This window comes from Hemitrygon akajei, chromosome 4 (assembly GCF_048418815.1).
Source record: "Hemitrygon akajei chromosome 4, sHemAka1.3, whole genome shotgun sequence".
NCBI classification, from domain to species: Eukaryota; Metazoa; Chordata; class Chondrichthyes; order Myliobatiformes; family Dasyatidae; genus Hemitrygon; species Hemitrygon akajei.
In genome coordinates this window covers 1,745,009-1,762,705 of record NC_133127.1, presented here as the reverse complement: position 1 = coordinate 1,762,705, position 17,697 = coordinate 1,745,009, and the positions used below count along the sequence as shown (strand labels likewise).

At 48.5% G+C, this 17,697-nt stretch overlaps 2 protein-coding genes across 4 annotated transcripts in view; both read left to right on the top strand.

Moving 5' to 3' along the window:
* The window catches only part of LOC140726061 (inactive carboxypeptidase-like protein X2), a 144,003-nt gene extending 143,375 nt beyond the window's left edge, over positions 1 to 628 (top strand). Inside the window, 1 exon segment of the mRNA XM_073041974.1 lies at positions 179 to 628. Coding sequence (XP_072898075.1) covers positions 179 to 387 — 209 coding nt within the window. The 3' untranslated portion in view covers positions 388 to 628.
* Positions 629 to 12,049: 11,421 nt separating this feature from the next.
* Positions 12,050 to 17,697, top strand: part of LOC140726062 (dynactin subunit 1-like) — a 225,943-nt gene continuing 220,295 nt past the window's right edge. Inside the window, exon 1 of one of the 3 annotated variants that reach the window (XM_073041983.1) lies at positions 12,050 to 12,119. The gene's annotated coding sequence lies outside the window, so the exon portion shown is untranslated. Of the gene's footprint in view, positions 12,195 to 17,697 lie in introns of all 3 variants that reach the window. The other 2 variants (XM_073041984.1, XM_073041985.1) reach the window with 2 other exon arrangements.

Genomic DNA, 17,697 nt, shown 5'->3' with positions numbered 1-17,697 from the left:
ACGGTATCTGGGGAGGGGTTGTTGAGGGGGGTGGGTGTGATGGTATCTGGGGAGGGGTTGTTGAGGGGGGTGGGTGGTACGGTATCTGGGGAGGCGTTGGTGAGGGGGGTGGGTGGTACGGTATCTGGGGAGGGGTCGTGTGGTGCCCAGCTGCTGAACCTTCCCCTGCTGTCCACAGCTGCTGGCGGTGACTACTGGCGACTGTTGAACCCCGGCCGTTACGAGGTGACAGTGAAAGCTGGGGGGTTCATCACATCCACCCAGACCTGCTCCGTCAGTTACGACAGACGGCCGACCATCTGTGACTTCCAGCTGAGCCGCCGGCCCGCGGGTGGGCGTGGACCCAGGGGGAGGGGGACTGTGCGCAGGAGGTCCCGGGTGCATTGAGTCCCACCCACACAGGGCAGCTGGACTGTCCTGTGACCGCAGCAACCACCTCCCCTGAAGCGAGAAGTCCCAATCCTTGGATCCTGGTGCTCAGAGACAGGGGAGGGCCATTCTGCCCATCAAACCATCCATGGGCTAGGAGGTGCCTGTTTGACATTAAAAATCTGAGATTGTTTAAGGTAATTTCCTATACACAAGTGTAAGGAGAACGAAATAATAAATATCAATACATACAACAGCCTATATACATGGATTGATTGTATGTCCATAGAGTGATGCTTGGCACTGGAGTGTCTGTACGTATGGTGGCTCTGACAGGAAATTATGAAGTAGTGGTGGTGTGAGGGGGTGCAGTGAGTGATTAGTTGGTGGGGGTGTTAATCAGCCTCACTGCTTGGGGGAAGTAACTGTTTTTGAGTCTGATGGTCTTGGAGTGGGTGATGTGTTACCTCCTCCCTGATGGGAGTGGAACAAACAGTCCATGAGCAGGGAGGGTGGGATCCTTCATGATGTTTCTGGCCCTTTTCGGCACCGTTCTGTATGTGTGTCCTTGGTGGTGGGTAGTCTGGTGCCCGTGAAGCATTGGGCAGTTTTGACAACCATTGTGGAGCCTTGCTGTCTATAACTGCAATTTCCATTCCATGTAGTGATACATGTTGCTATGGTGCTCACATGTGCCCAGACTGCTCACCCCACCACAGTGTTATTCAGAAAAGACCCTTCAGCCCACATGTCTCTGCTACCACAAGAACTTCGTCTGGACCAGTCCTGTGCTCTGGCTCCTGTGTCCGAAGCACCTTTCACTGGGTGTCCGGCTCCTGTTCCGTCTGCTCACACCCTCCGCCAGCACGTGCTGATGTCCCCATGGACACACTGGACACTCACCCCGCATCCCTGGGGAGTCCCTCTGTTATCCTCTCACTGTCTGTGGGAACAAAGGAAGAGGTCATGCTGTTGTCCAGAGACCCAACAGCAAAAGAATCAATAACGTCTCTCAGTTACTCGTCTAGCTCATTCCCGAGAAGCCACCGCACTGCGATCACTCACACAGCACGTGCACTCGCTTCAGGTGAACTTGTGCAGTGTTACACCTCCAATGAACACCGTTCAGAGTTCAATGGGAGAGAAACACATCCTATGGCCCACCGACTTCCCTCCACACTAATTCCATTTGCTTCCATTAAGACCACATCCATCTGTGCAACACACAGAGGTGAAGAGGAATATTAACTTACCCATAAACAACAGAGGTCAGTGGTTACTCCCCGCTGAACATCGACGGCTCCTCAGTAGAGATCATTAACAGCACCAAATTTCTTGGTGTTCACCTGGCAGAGAATCTCACCTGGTCCCTCAACACCAGCTCCACAGCAAAGAAAGCCCTTCAGTGTCTCTACTTTCTGCAAAGGCTGAGGAAAGTCCATCTCCCACCCCTCATCCTCATCACATTCTACAGGGGTTGTATGGAGAGCATCCTGAGCAGCTGCATCACTGCCTCATTCGGAAATTGCACCACCTCGGGTCGCAAGACCCTGCAGCGGATAGTGAGGTCAGCTGAGAAGATCATTGGGGTCTCTCTTCCTGCCATCACGGACATTTACACTACACGCTGCATCCGCAAAGCAAACAGCATTATGAAGGACCCCACGCACCCCTCATACAAACTCTTCTTCCTCCTGCCATCTGGGAAAAGGTACCAAAGCATTTGGGCTCTCACGGCCAGACTGCAACAGTTTCTTCCCCCAAGCCATCAGACTCCTCAATACCCAGAGTCTAGACTGACATCTACATAATTTATTATTATATTGAAATTTGTCCTCTACTGTGCCTATCTGTTCCTGCCCTCTCCCCATATCCCTTGACCCCGCTATCTATAAGAGCTCTATCTAACTCTCTCTTGAATGCATCCAGAGACTTGGCCTCCACTGCCTTCTGGGGCAGAGCATTCCACATATCCACCACTCTCTGGGTGAAAAAGTTTTTCCGTATCTCAGTTCTAAATGGCCTACCCCTTATTCTTAAACAGTGGCCTCTAGTTCTGGACTCACCCATCAGCGGGAATATGCTTCCTGCCTCCAGTGTGTCCAATCCCTTAATAATCTTATATGTTTCAATCAGATCCCCTCTCATCCTAAATTCCAGTGTATACAAGCCCAGTTGCTCCAATCTTTCAACATATGACAGTCCTGCCATTCCAGGAATTAACCTTGTGAACCTACGCTGCACTCCCTCAATAGCAAGAATGTCCTTCCTCAAATTTGGAGACCAAAACTGCACACAATACTCCAGGTGGGGCCTTACCAGAGCCCTGTACAGCTGCAGAAGGACCTTTTTACTCCTATACTCAATTCCTCTTGTTATAAAAGCCAGCATGCCATTAGCTTTCTTCACTGCCTGCTGTACCTGCATGCTTGCTTTCATTGACTGATGTACAAGAACACCTAGATCTTGTTGTACTTCCCCTTTTCCTAACTTGACTCCATTTAGATAGTAATCTGCCTTCCTGTTCTTGCCACCAAAGTGCAATAATCAGAGAGAATTGGAGGAGCAAATCTGTAGAGAGAGAGAGCAGACTGATGTAAGAAACAGAAAGTTCTAGGAGTAGGGGATTTTAACTTTCCATGTATTGACTGGGACTCCCACACCGTGAAAGGGCTAGATGGCTTGGAGTTTGTCAGATGTGTTCAGGAAAGTTTTCTAAGTCAATATATAGAGGTTCCTATGAGAGAGGATGCAATACTTGATCTCCTATTAGGAAACCAGACAGGCCAGCTGACAGAAGTATGTGTAGGCGAACATTTTGGGTCCAGTGACCATAATGTCATTAGTTTCAAGTTAATTATGGATAAGAATAGGTCTGGTACTTGAGTTGAGGTTCTAAATTGGAGAAGGGCCAATTTTGTGGAAATGCGAAAGGATCTAGGAAGAGTGGATTGGGATAAGTTGTTTTCTGGCAAGGATGTGTTCAGTAAGTGGAAGGCCTTCAAAGGCGAAATTTTGAGAATTCAGAGTTTGCATGTTCCTGCCAGGATTAAAGGCAAAATTAACAGGCATAGGGAACCTTGCTTTTCAAGGGATATTGGCGATCTGGTTAAAAAAAAGAGAGAGGTGTATAGCAGGTATAGGTAACAAGGAACAAATGAGGTACTTGAAGAGTATAGAAAATGTAAGAAAATACTAAAGGATGAATTCAGGAAAGCAAAAAGAAGACATGAGGTTGCTTTGGCAGAAAATGTGAAGGTAAACCCCAAGGGTTTCTACAAGTATATTAAGAGTAAAGGGATAGTAAGGGACAAAATTGGTCCCCAGAAGAACAGAGTGGTCGTCTATGTGTGGAGCCTCACGAGATGGGGGACATCTTAAGACAGTTTTTTTGCATCAGTATTTACTCAGGAAACTGGCATAGCGTATATGGAAGGAAGGGAAACAAGCAGTAGTGTCATGGAACATATAGAGATTAAAGAGGAGGAGATGCTTGCTGTCTTACAGTGAATAAAGGTAGATAAATCCCCCGGGCCTGACATGATATTTCCTTGGACCTTGAGAGAGACTAGTGTAGAAATTGCAGGGGCCCTGGCAGAAATAATTAAAATGTCCTTAGCCACGGGTGCAGTGCTGGAGGATTGGAGGGTAGCTCATGTTGTTCCGTTGTTGAAAAACGGCTCCAGAAGAAAACCTGGTGATTACAGGCCAGTGAGCCTGACATCAGTAGTAAGTAAATTATTGGAAGGTGTAGGGGAGATGGAGCTTATCAGCCTGGGAAGGCAGTCCATCTGAGAGAGGGAAAACTCTGATTTCAAACCTCCGCTGCCTTGTGGCCATACCCACTCATGGGAAAGGCTTCGGGAGTAAACCCTGAGGACAAATCTGGAGCTGGAGTCCCTAAGACAGTCTGACGTTGTCTTCAACCTCGCTCTGGCAACTCCTGCGACGACACTGGTGCCAAGCTGTATCGGTCCTTGCCCTTCCCTTGGATAACATTGGTGGCGTGGAGAGGGAGACTTGCTGCTTGGGCAACAGCCGGTCTTCCATACAACCTTGCCCAGGCCTGTGCCCTGGAGAAGACTTTCTAGGCGCGGATCCATGATCTTATGAGACTAACAGATGCCATACATTGGAAGGTGTTCTGAGAGATCGGATATACAAGTATTTTGACAGCCAAGTGCTGATTAAGGATAGTCAGCATGGCTTTGTGCATGGTAGATCGCGTTTAACGAAACTTGTAGAGTTTTTTGAGGAGGTTACCAAGAAAACAGATGAGGGAAAGGCTGTGGATGTTGTCTACATGGACTTTAGTAAGGCCTTTGACAAGGTCCCACATTGGAGGTTGGTTCAGAAGGTTCAGACACTAGGCATCCATGGAGAGGTTGTAAACTGGATTCAGAATTGGCTGTGTGGGAGAAGACAGAGAGTGGTACTGGATGATTGCTTCTCAGATTGGAGGCCTGTGACTAGTGGTGTGCCTCAGGGATCTGTGCTGGGACCATTGTTGTTTGTTGTCTAGATCAATGATCTAGATGATAATGTGGTAAATTGGATCAGCAAGTTTGCTGATGACACTAAGATTGGAGGTGTTGTGGACAATGAGGAAGGCTTTCAAAGCTTGCAGAGGGATCTGGACCAACTGGAAAAATGGGCCAGAAAATGGCAGATGGAATTTAATGCAGACAAGTGTGAGGTGTTGCATTTTGGAAGGACAAATTAAGGTAGGACATACACACTAAGTAGTAAGGCACTGAGGAGTGCGGAGGAACAAAGGGATCTGGGAGTTCAGATACATAATTCCCTGAAAGTGGCGTCACAGGTAGACAGGGTTGTAAAGAAGGCTTTAGACATCCTGGCATTCATAAATCAAAGTATTGAGTCTAGGAGTTGGGATGTTATGGTGAGGTTGTATGTTGACGCCAAATTTGGAGTATTGTGGGAACACACACAAAATGCTGGTGGAATGCAGCAGGCCAGGCAGCATCTATAGGAAGAGGTACAGTCGACGTTTCAGGCTGAGACCCTTCGTCAGGACTAACTGAAAGAAAAGATGGTAAGAAATTTGAAAGTTGGAGGGAGATGGGGAGATCTCAAATGATAGGAGAAGACAGGAGAGGGAGGGATGAAGCTAAGAGCTGGAAAGTTGATTTTTGGCAAAAGGGATACAGAGCTGGAGAAGGGAGAGGATCATGGGACAGGAGGTCTAGGGAGGAAGAAAGGAGGAGGGGACACCAGAGGAGCTGGAGAGCAAGCAAGGAGTGATTGTGAGAGGGACAGAGAGAAAAGGAAAAATAAATAAATAAATAAATAAATAAATAAAGGATGGGGTAAGAAGGGGAGGAGGGGCATTAACAGAAGTTAGAGAAATCAATGTTCATGCCATCAGGTTGGAGGCTACCCAGCCGGTATATAAGGTGTTGTTCTTCCAACCTGAGTGTGGCTTCATCTTGACAGTAGAGGAGGCCATGGATTGACATATCAGAATGGGAATGGGACGTGGAATTAAAATATGTGGCCACTGGGAGATCCTGCTTTCTCTGGCGGACAGAGCGTAGGTGTTCAGTGAAACGGTCTCCCAGTCTCACCAATATATAAAAGGCCGCACTGGGAGCACTGGACGCAGTATACCACACCAGCTGACTCACAGGTGAAGTGTCGCCTCACCTGGAAGGACTGTCTGGGGCCCTGAATGGTGGTGAGGGAAGAAGTGTAAGGGCAGGTGTAGCACTTGTTCCACTTACAAGAATAAGTGCCAGGAGGGAGATCAGTGGGAAGGGATGGCCTTTTGCCAATCAACTTTCCAGCTCTTAGCTTTATCCCTCCCTCTCCTGTCTTCTCCTATCATTTCGGATTTCCCCTCCCCCTCCCACTTTCAAATCTCTTACTATCTCTTCTTTCAGTTCGTCCTGACGAAGGGTCTCGGCCCAAAATGTTGACTGTACTTCTTCCTATAGATGCTGCCTAGCCTGCTGCGTTCCACCAGCATTTTGTGTGTGTTGCTTGAATTTCCAGCATCTGCAGATTTCCTCGTGTTGGAGTATTGTGTACAGTTCTGGTCACCTAAATATAGGAAGGATATCAGTAAGATTGAAAGAGTGCAGAGAAGATTTACTGGGATGTTGCCGGGTCTTCAGGAGTTGAGCTACAGGGAAAGATTGAGCAGGTTAGGATTTTATTCCTTGGAGAGTAGAAGACTGAGGGGGATTTGATAGAGGTTTACAAAATTATGAGGGGTATTGACAGAGTAAATGCGAGTAGGCTCCCTCCACTTAGATTAGGAGAGAAAAATACGAGAGGACATGGCTTTAGGGTGAAAGGGGAAAGGTTTAGGGGGAACTTCCTCACTCAGAGAGTGGTGGGAGTGTGGAACGAGCTACCATCTGATGTGGTAAATGCGGGCTCACTCTTAAGTTTTAAGAATAAATTGGATGGGCGTGCTCTGGAGGGTTATGGACTGGGTGCAGCTCAATGGGACTAGCAGAGTAAAGTTTCGGCACAGACTAGAAAGGCCGAATGGCCTGTTTTCTGTGCTGTAGTGTTCTATGGTTCTATGGTTCAATACCACTGTCACTTCTTATCAGGATGTTGTGAATGTACACCCATTACTGTATAATATTACAGTAATTCTTGCACTACCATCTTATCAATGTGAACTTGGAAATCTTGAAAACATTGTAATCTTTAATTTCTAAATCTTTTACATCTAACTTTTAATGTAACTTAATTTTTATTCTTTCTTACTTGTCTTCTAATATTTGTATATCTGTGCACTTGTAGTGCTACTGTTATATACCCTAGGGTTCATTTTTTCTGTGGACTTTCACTTTAAAATGCCGAAAAGAATGAGACTGACTTTTAAACACTGTTGGATTTCTGCTGACTGCAGAGTTGCTTGGTTACTGTGGTGAGAGAGGTGGAGTTATTTGATGGACATTGAATGTTGTGGTTTCTCGTGTCTTGCTTTCAATATACAAGGACGCACAGACACACACAGTTAGAGTCAAGATGGATTTGGTCAATGGAAGCCACCAGTGAGTCAGTTGCTGGTTTAAACTTTCAGTAGCCTAAAAAGGGTGAGTTGAGATCGATCCAGATATTGATAAATGACTCTCACAAGTATCCTGCAACTAGAAGAAGTTTGTAGAGAAGAGAGGAAGGTTTGAAACAGAAGAAACCTAGTGACAAAGAGATCACTGTTTGGACTCTCTCTCTAAGTAGCCCGTGAGGGTGAGTTTGTTTCCATTCGGATACGAAAGTGTGATTGTCACTTAGTTAATCCACAGGAGTGAATTCTCTGGTGAGGGAAAACCTTTGTGAGTACCACGTGTGTGTTTACCCTTTGTCTGGGTGTGGTAATTCACTGAAGAAAGGCACCCCTGTGGCAAATCACTGTTGGAGTTATTTCGAATGTGGTGGGACCGGATAAGTGGCTATCACATTGTGTGGTTGGATAACCTTGTGGAATCTACCGGTGCGTCAACCCTTGCCTGGGTGGTAGTTTCTCCTGGAAGAGAGTCTGCTTTGTGATAAGCTACTGTTGGTGATAATCCATACGCGGATTCTGTTTGCGTATCCTGTGGCCACCACTTTGGGATGTCCCGTAGCTGAATTCGGGTGTGGTACCACTTGTGTTGAAAGGATATTCATTGAAGATCACTGATGGTGATGCTTCGTGTGTGGAGTGGATTTGTTAACAGCAAAACCAGCTCCAGGTGTGGGTTGTGCGTACGTAACACTACTGTGACACTGTAATTTCCTTTGAGAACAATGAAGTGTGTACCTTCTCACTTCTGCCATCATGAAGATAGTACAGGAGCTCCAGGACTCACACCACCAGGTTCAGGAACAGTCATTACCATAAGACTATAAGGTACAGAAGCAGAATTTGTCCATTTGGCCCATCGAGTCTGCTCTGCTATTTCCTCATGGCTGATCCATATTTCCTCTCAGCCCAATCTGCTTTCTCCCTGTATCGCTTCATGCCCTGTCCAATCAAGAATATATCAACCTCAGTCTTTAAATACTTGGCCTCCATAGCTGCCTGTAGCAAAGAATTTCACAGGTTCACCTCTCTCTAGCTAAAGCAATTCCTCCTCATCTCTGCTCTAAAAGGGTATCCCTATATTCTGAGGCTGTGTCCTCTGGTCTTAGACACTCCCACCATTGAAAACATCCTCTCCACATCCACTCTATCGAGGCCTTCACCATTTAATAGGTGAATGCAATGTTGGCATTCATTTCTAGAGGTACAGAATATAAGAGCCAGACTGTGGTGTTGAGGCTCCATAATGCACTCGTGAGACCACACTTGTCGAGTATTGTGTACAGTTTTGGGCTCCTTATTTTAGAAAGAATGTACTGACATTGGAGAGGGCTCAGAGAAGATTCATGAGAATGATTCCAGGAATGAAAGGGTTACTGTATGAGGAACGTCTGACAGCTCTTGGGCTGTATTCCCTGGAGTTCAGGAGAATGAGGGGGGATCTCATAGAAACATTCCAAATGTTAAAAGGCCTGAACAGATTAAATATGGCAAAGTTATTTCCCATGGTAGGGAGTCTAGGACAAAGAGGGCACGACTTCAGGTTTGAGGGACATCCATTTAGAACTGAAATGCAGAGAAATTACTTTAGTCAGAGGGTGGTAAATTTGTGGAATTTGTTGCCATGAGCAGCTGTGGAGGCCAAATCATTTGGTGTATTTAAAGCAGAGATAGATAGTTTCTTGATTAGCCAGGGCATCAAAGGGTATGGAGTGAAGACAGGGGAGTGGGGATGACCGGAAGAATTGGATCAGCCCATGATTGAATGGCAGAGCAGACTCAATGGGCCAAATGGCCCACTTCTGCTCCTATATCTTATTGTCTTATTTCCCTGACACTCTTGAATGTTCGGTTTACTGCAGATGTTTCCACTGTGAAGACCGATGCAAAATACACATTCAGTTTCTCTGCCATCTCTGCGTCTCTCATTACAATATTTCCAGTGTCATTTTCTATTGGTCCTATATCTACCCTTAACTCTCTTTTACCTTTTCCATACTTACAAAAGCTTTTAGTATCTTCTTTAATATTAGTCGCCAGCTTCCTTTCCTAATTCTTTTCCTTCCTAATGATCTTCTTAGTTTCCTTCTGCAAGTTTTTAAAAGCTTCCCAATCCTCTGTCTTCCCACTGGCTTTGGCTTCCTTGTATGCCTCTCTTTTGCTTTTACTTTGGCTCTGACTTCACTTGTCAGCCATGGTAGTCTCCTTCTTCCATTCAAAAATTTCTTCCTATTTGGAATATATCTGTCTTGCACTTCCCTCATTTTCACAGAAACTCCAGCCATTGCTGCTCTGCTGTCCTCCTGTAAATGTTCCTTTCCTGTCAACCTTGACCAGTTCACCTTTCATGCCACTGTAATATTTTTTTATTCCACTGAAATACCAACACATTGGAATTTAGTTTCTCCTCAAATTTCAAAGTGAACTCAGTCATATTGTGATCACTGTTCCCCCAGGGTTCCTTAACCTTAAGCTCTCTTATCACCCCTGGATCACTGCATAATACCCATATAACAATTACAGCACGGAAACAGGCCATCTCAGCCGTTCTAGTCTGTGCCGACGCTTACACTCACCTAGTCCCACTGGCCCGCACTCAGCCCATAACCCTCCATTCCTTTCCTGTCCATATACCTGTCCAATTTTACTTTAAATGACAATACCAAACCTGCCTCTACCACTTCTACTGGAAGCTCGTTCCACACAGCTACCACTTTCTGAGTAAAGAAGTTCCCCCTCGTGTTACCCCTAAACTTTTGCCCCCTAACTCTCATGTCATCTTGTTTGAATCTCCCCTACCCTCAATGGAAAAAGCCTATCCACGTCAACTCGATCTATCCCCCTCATTATTTTAAATATCTCTATCAAGTCCCCCCTCAACCTTCTACGCTCCAAAGAATAAAGACCTAACTTGTTCAGCCTTTCCCTGTAACTTGGGTGCTGAAACCCAGATAACATTCTAGTAAATCTCCTCTGTACTGTCTCTATTTTGTTGACATCTTTCCTATAATTCAGTGACCAGAACTGTACACAATACTCCAAATTCGGCCTTACCAATACATGGTACAATTTTACCATTACATCCCAACTCCTATACTCAATGCTCTGATTTATAAAGGCCAGCATACCGAAAGCTTTCTTCACCACCCTATCCACATGAGATTCAAATCCAGCACAGCCGATCCCCTATTGGGCTCAACAACAAGCTGTTCTAAAAAGCCATCTCGTAGACATTCTACAAATTCTCTCTCGAGGTCCAGTACTGGCCTGGTTTTCCCAATCCACTTTCACGTTAAAATCCCCAACGATTATCATGACATTGCCTTTCTGACACACCTTTTCTATATCCTGTTGTAATTTGTAATCCACATCCTGGCTGGTTTGGAGGCCTGTATACAACTGCCATTTTACCCTTGCTATTTCTTAACTCAACCCATAGAGACGCTACACCTTCCAATCCTATGTCATCCCCTTCCAATGATTTAATATTATTTCTTATACAGAGCCACACCACCCCCTCTGCCTACTAACCTGTCTTTCCGATACACCGTATATCCTTGGACATTCAGCTCCCAATGGCAGCCATCTTTTAGCCCAGTTTCAGAGACAGCCACAATGTCATACTTGCCAATCTGGTATCTAAATTTCAAGATCGTCCATTTTATTTCTTATGCTGCGTGGATTCAAATGTAACACTTTGTCTCGTATTGGTTGTTTTCTGTTTTAACTGCACCACGCCTCTATGGCCCTGTAACTCATCCCACTGCCTGTGATTAAGCCTCATCTCCTGCCTGTCCTTTCTATCATCTTTGTAAATTTACTTCAACAAACTGTTTGAACTTGTGAGCTGATGAGTGTTGAAAGCCGAGCTGGACAAAGAAGAGCATGCAGAAGTATGAGTAACACCAGACATACGCGACCCGTCACACCAATACACACAATGTCACTGTGCATGTGGATACTCACAAAAACACTGACTCACACATGCACAAACTGTTATAGAGTGACACACACTATGTGATACTGACACTGTGGGACACAGCGTGACACATTCATAAAGACTCGCTGGGGACACACTCAGTGTGGCACAATGATACACACACACACACACACACACACACACAGAGTGAGACCCCCCCACACACACACACTGAGACACTCATACAGACACACTCAGTGAGCCACACACAGAAACACTTATACATACACACACTGACACACTTATACAGACACAATGAGACTCTCATAGACACTGATGCACACACAGACCCACATACATGCACACACTGACACACTCAGACACCCACTGATACACTCACAGTGACAGACACTGACATGCTCATACAGACACACATACACACACTCAGACACACAGACACTGACACACATACATACACTCACAGATACACACACGTGATACACTCACAGTGACAGACACTGACATGCTCATACAGACACACAGACACTGGCACACTCATACATACACTCACAGAGACAGACACTGACATGCTCATACATACACTCACAGAGACAGACACTGACATGCTCATACAGACACACATACACACACACTCATACACGCACTTACACAAACACACACACCAATCCGCGAGGCGCGGCCACGTAGCGCCGGAAGTTAAGCGCGGAGTGACCCGGAAGTGTTCATCTGGCCGGGCGAAGTTTACTCGAAGCGGCTGCAATTGAGGTGAGGTCCTGGAGTGAAGGGTAGGAGGTACCAACTTACCTTAAAAGTCAGAAGGAGAAGAAGGAGGGTTAAGAGGTATGCAGAAGTTTTTAGAAGGGAAAGGTTGGGCAGTGTTGCGGAGTGAGGGAGAATTGGGGGAGGGGATGTGCATGGGGAGGAGGGAGAGTGAGCGAGCGGGGAGGTTGGGTTGAGGGAGGTAGAGTGAGGGTATCTGGGAGCGGTAGGGTATGGAGATTGAGGAATGCGACTGAGGGGTGGAGGGGCGGGGAAGTGGTAGGAGAGGGGAGAAGAGGTAATTAAGAGGGGGAAGGAGGGCACATAGACTGACTGAGGAAGAAGAGAATAAGGGTAGCCTGGATTAGGGGGAGTATAAAGTAGTGAGAAATTAGAGATGGAGCTGAGGATAGAGAGGACAAGGTTACAGAGGAAACCAGGCCCTTCAATTTACTGGCCCATGGCAACCTCCCTGTTAATCCACGCCCCTCCCAAGGCCTCAAATTTGGCAATAGTATCCGCCAGAGCCACCAGATGTGGCAGCTCCTCATTACCCTCTGTGTAAAGAAGTTACCCATCTGGTATATCTTATACCTGGTCTGGTATTACCTGTCTGGTATATCTTATACCTGGTCTGGTATTACCTGTCTGGTATATCTTATACCTGGTCTGGTATTACCTGTCTGGTATATCTTATACCTGGTCTGGTATTACCTGTCTGGTATATCTTATACCTGGTCTGGTATTACCTGACTGGTATATCTTATACCTAGTCTGGCATTATCTGTCTGGTATATTTGTTTCCTGTAGCTTTGGACTCTCCAAGACTATGGTCTCCACCCATAAGACATAAGAGCAGAATAAGGCCATTCAACCCATCGAGTCTGCTCCACCATCACAACTGAACCCAGATCCCACTCAAATCCATGCACCTGCCTTTCACCATATCCATTGATGCCCTGACCGATCAGGAAACGATCAACTTCCACCTTCAATACACACGGACTTGGCCTTCGCCACGCTCTGTGTCAGAGCATTCCACAGATTCACTACTCTCTCGCACACTCACACGTCTCAGACAGCCCGCCCATCACACTGTCCAGACGGCCCGCTTTCTCACACTGTCCAGACAGCCAGCTCCCTCACACCGCATAGGTTCCCGCTCTCTCACACGTCTCAGACAGCCCGCCCATCACACTGTCCAGACGGCCCGCTTTCTCACACTGTCCAGACAGCCAGCTCCCTCACACCGTCCAAACCCCAACTCACATGGGATCCAAAGGGACCTTGCTTTGTGGATCCAGAACTGGTTTACCCACAGAAGGCAAAGAGTGGTTATAGATGGGTCATATTCTGCATGGAGGTCGGTCAGCAGTGGAGTGCCTCAGGGATCTATTCTGGGACCCTTACTCTTCGTGATTTTTATAAATGACCTGGATGAGGAAGTGGAGGAATGGGTTAGTAAGTTTGCTGATGACACAAAGGTTGGAGGTGTTGTGGATAGTGTGGAGGGCTGTCAGTGGTTACAGCAGGACATTGATAGAATGCAAAACTGGGCTGAGAAGTGGCAGATGGAGTTCAACCCAGACAAGTGTGAAGTGGGTCATTTTGGTAGGTCAAATATGATGACAGAATATAGTATTAATGGTAAGACTCTTGGCAGTATGGAGGATCAGAGGGATCTTGGGGTCTGAGTCCATAGGACACTCAAAGCTGCTACACAGGTTGACTCTGTGGTTAAGAAGGCATTTGGTGTATTAGCCTTCATCAATGATGTGATTGAGTTTTAAGAACCAAGAGGTAATGTTACATCTATATAGGACTCTGGTCAGACCGCACTTGGAGTACTGTGCTCAGTTCTGGTCACCTCACTACAGGAGGATGTGGAAACCATAGAAAGGGTGCAGAGGAGATTTACAAGGATGTTGCCTGGACTGGGGAGCATGCCTTATGAGAATAGGTTGAGTGAACTCGACCTTTTCTCCTTGGAGTGACAGAGGATGACAGGTGAACCGATAGAGTTGTACAAGATGATGAGAGACATTGATCATATGGATATTCCAAGACTTTTTCCCGGTGCTGAAACAGCTAACATGAGAGGGCATAGTTTTAAGGTGCTTGGAAGTAGGTACAGAGGAGATGTCAGGGGTAGGTTTTTTACGCAGAGAGTGGTGAGTGTGTGTAATGGGCTGCCGGCGACGGTGGTGGAGGTGGATATGATAGGGTCTTTTAAGAGACTCCTGGACAGGTACATGGAACTCAGAAAAATAGAGGGCTACGGGTAACCCTAGGTAATTTCTAAAGTTAAGCACATGTTCAGCACAACATTGTGGGCCAATGGGCCTGTATTGTGCTGTAGGTTTTCTATGTTTCACACCACCCAGACGTCCTCACGCCACCCAGACGTCCGCACGCTCACGCCACCCAGACGTCCGCACGCTCACGCCACCCAGACGTCCTCATGCCACCCAGACGTCCGCACGCTCACACCACCCAGACGTCCGCACGCTCACACCACCGAGATGTCCGCACGCTCACACCACCGAGACACACTGTCTCAGTGAACGTGACACTCATTTTGATTGGACTGCACCACAATCAGCTGATATACACCTACCACCCCCCATCATTTTCCCTCCTGCATGTCACCATTTCTCTGTCTCCCACTGCCACCCTTCCGACATCAGTCCCTATTAAACCTGTCACCTCGATCCCTCCCACCCCACCGTTCCAACATCAGTCTCCTTCTCCCATTCCCACTTGCACAGTTACTCTGGTCCACTGACATCAATCTCCATCTACCAGCACACTGTCATGGTTTGCACTCTCCCCCCGCCCCCCACTATTCCAAGCACATTCCCTGTCTTCCCATCCCACATACATTCCCTGTCACCCCGTCCGACTGACATTCCCTGTCTCCCCCATCCCACTGACATTCCCTGTCTCCCCATCCCACTGACATTCCCTGTCTCCCCTCATCCCACTGACATTCCCTGTCTCCCCATCCCACTGACATTCTCTGTCTCCCCCATCCCACTGACATTCCCTGTCTCCCCATCACACTGACATTCCCTGACACCTCCCCATCCTACTGACATTCCGTCTCCCCCGTCCCACTGACATTCCCTGTCTCCCCTTCCCACAGACATTCCCTGTCTCTCCCCATTCCACTGACATTCCCTGTGACCCCCGTCCCACTGACATTCGCTGTCACCTCCCATCCCACTGACATTCCCTGTCACCCCCGTCTCACTGAAATTCCCTGTCTCCCCCATCCCACTTACATTCCGTCTCCCCGCCCCACTGACATTCCCCGTCCCACTGACATTCCCCGTCCCCCCGACATTCCCTGTCTCCCCCGTCCCCCTGACATTCCCTGTCTCCCCCGTCCCACTGACATTCCCTGTCTCCCCGCCCCACTGACATTCCCTGTCTCCCCCGTCCCCCTGACATTCCCTGTCTCCCCCGTCCCCCTGACATTCCCTGTCTCCCCCGTCCCACTGACATTCCCTGTCTCCCCCGTCCCACTGACATTCCCTGTCTCCCCGTCCCACTGACATTCCGTCTCCCCGCCCCACTGACATTCCCTGTCTCCCCGTCCCCCTGACATTCCCTGTCTCCCCCGTCCCACTGAAATTCCCTGTCTCCCCGTCCCACTGACATTCATGTCTCCCCGCCCCACTGACATTCCCTGTCTCCCCGCCCCACTGACATTCCCTGTCTCCCCCGTCCCACTGACATTCCCTGTCTCCCCGTCCCACTGACATTCCGTCTCCCCGCCCCACTGACATTCCCTGTCTCCCCGTCCCCCTGACATTCCCTGTCTCCCCCGTCCCACTGACATTCCCTGTCTCCCCCATCCCACTGACATTCCCTGTCTCCCCCGTCCCCCTGACATTCCCTGTCTCCCCCATCCCACTGACATTCCCTGTCTCCCCTGTCCCCCTGACATTCCCTGTCTCCCCGTCTCACTGATATTCCCTGTCTCCCCGCCCCACTGATATTCCCTGTCTCCCCCGTCCCATTGACATTCCGTCTCACAGATATTCCCTGTCTCAACTCATCCCACTGACATTCCCTGTCTCCCCATCCCACTGACATTCCCTACCTCCCCATTCCACTGACATTCCCCGTCACCCCCGTCCCACTGATATTCCATGTGACCCCTGTCTCACAGAATTTCCCTGACTCCCCATCCCATTGACATTCCCTGTCTCCCCGTCCCACTGACATTCCGTCTCCCCGCCCCACTGACATTCCCTGTCTCCCCGTCCCCCTGACATTCCCTGTCTCCCCCGTCCCACTGACATTCCCTGTCTCCCCCATCCCACTGACATTCCCTGTCTCCCCCGTCCCCCTGACATTCCCTGTCTCCCCCATCCCACTGACATTCCCTGTCTCCCCTGTCCCCCTGACATTCCCTGTCTCCCCGTCTCACTGATATTCCCTGTCTCCCCGCCCCACTGATATTCCCTGTCTCCCCCGTCCCATTGACATTCCGTCTCACAGATATTCCCTGTCTCAACTCATCCCACTGACATTCCCTGTCTCCCCATCCCACTGACATTCCCTGTCTCCCCATCCCACTGACATTCCCTACCTCCCCATTCCACTGACATTCCCTGTCACCCCCGTCCCACTGACATTCCATGTGACCCCTGTCTCACAGAATTTCCCTGACTCCCCATCCCATTGACATTCCCTGTCTCCCAGTCTCACTGATATTCCGTCTCCCCGCCCCACTGATATTCTCTGTCTTCCCGTGCCATTGTCATTCCGTCTCACTGACATTCCCTGTCTCAACTCATCCCACTGACATTCCCTGTCTCCCCCCATCCCACTTGAAATTCCCTGTCTCCCCCGTCCCACTGACATTCCCTGTCTCCCCCATCCCACTGACATTCCGTCTCCCCTCATCCCACTGACATTCCGTCTCCCCTCATCCCACTGACATTCCCTGTCTCCCCTCATCCCACTGACAGTCCGTCCCCCCGTCCCACTGACATTCGCTGTCACCTCCCATCCCACTGACATTCCCTGTCTCCGCTCATCCCACATACATTCACTGTCACCCCCATCCCACTGACATTCCCTGTCTCCGCTCATCCCACTGACATTCCCTGTCTCCCCATTCCACATACATTCACTGTCACCCCCATCCCACTGACATTCCCTGTCTCCCCATCCCACTGACATTCCCTGTCTCCCCCCGTTCCACTGAAATTCCCTGTCTCCCCCATCCCACTTACATTCCGTCTCCCCCCATCCCACTGACATTGGCTGTCACCTCCCCATCCTACTGACATTCCGTCTCCCCCCATCCCACTGACATTCCCTGTCTATCCCCATCTCACTGACATTCCCTGTCTATCCCCATCTCACTGACATTCCCTGTCTCCCAAATCCCACTGACATTCCCTGTCTCCCCCCATCCCACTGACATTCCCTGTCTCCCCATCACACTGACATTCCCTGTCTCCCTGTCCCACTGACATTCCCTGTCTCCCCCATCCCACTGACATTCCCTGTCTCCCCTGTCCCACTGACATTCCCTGTCTCCCCCGTCCCACTGACATTTCCTGTC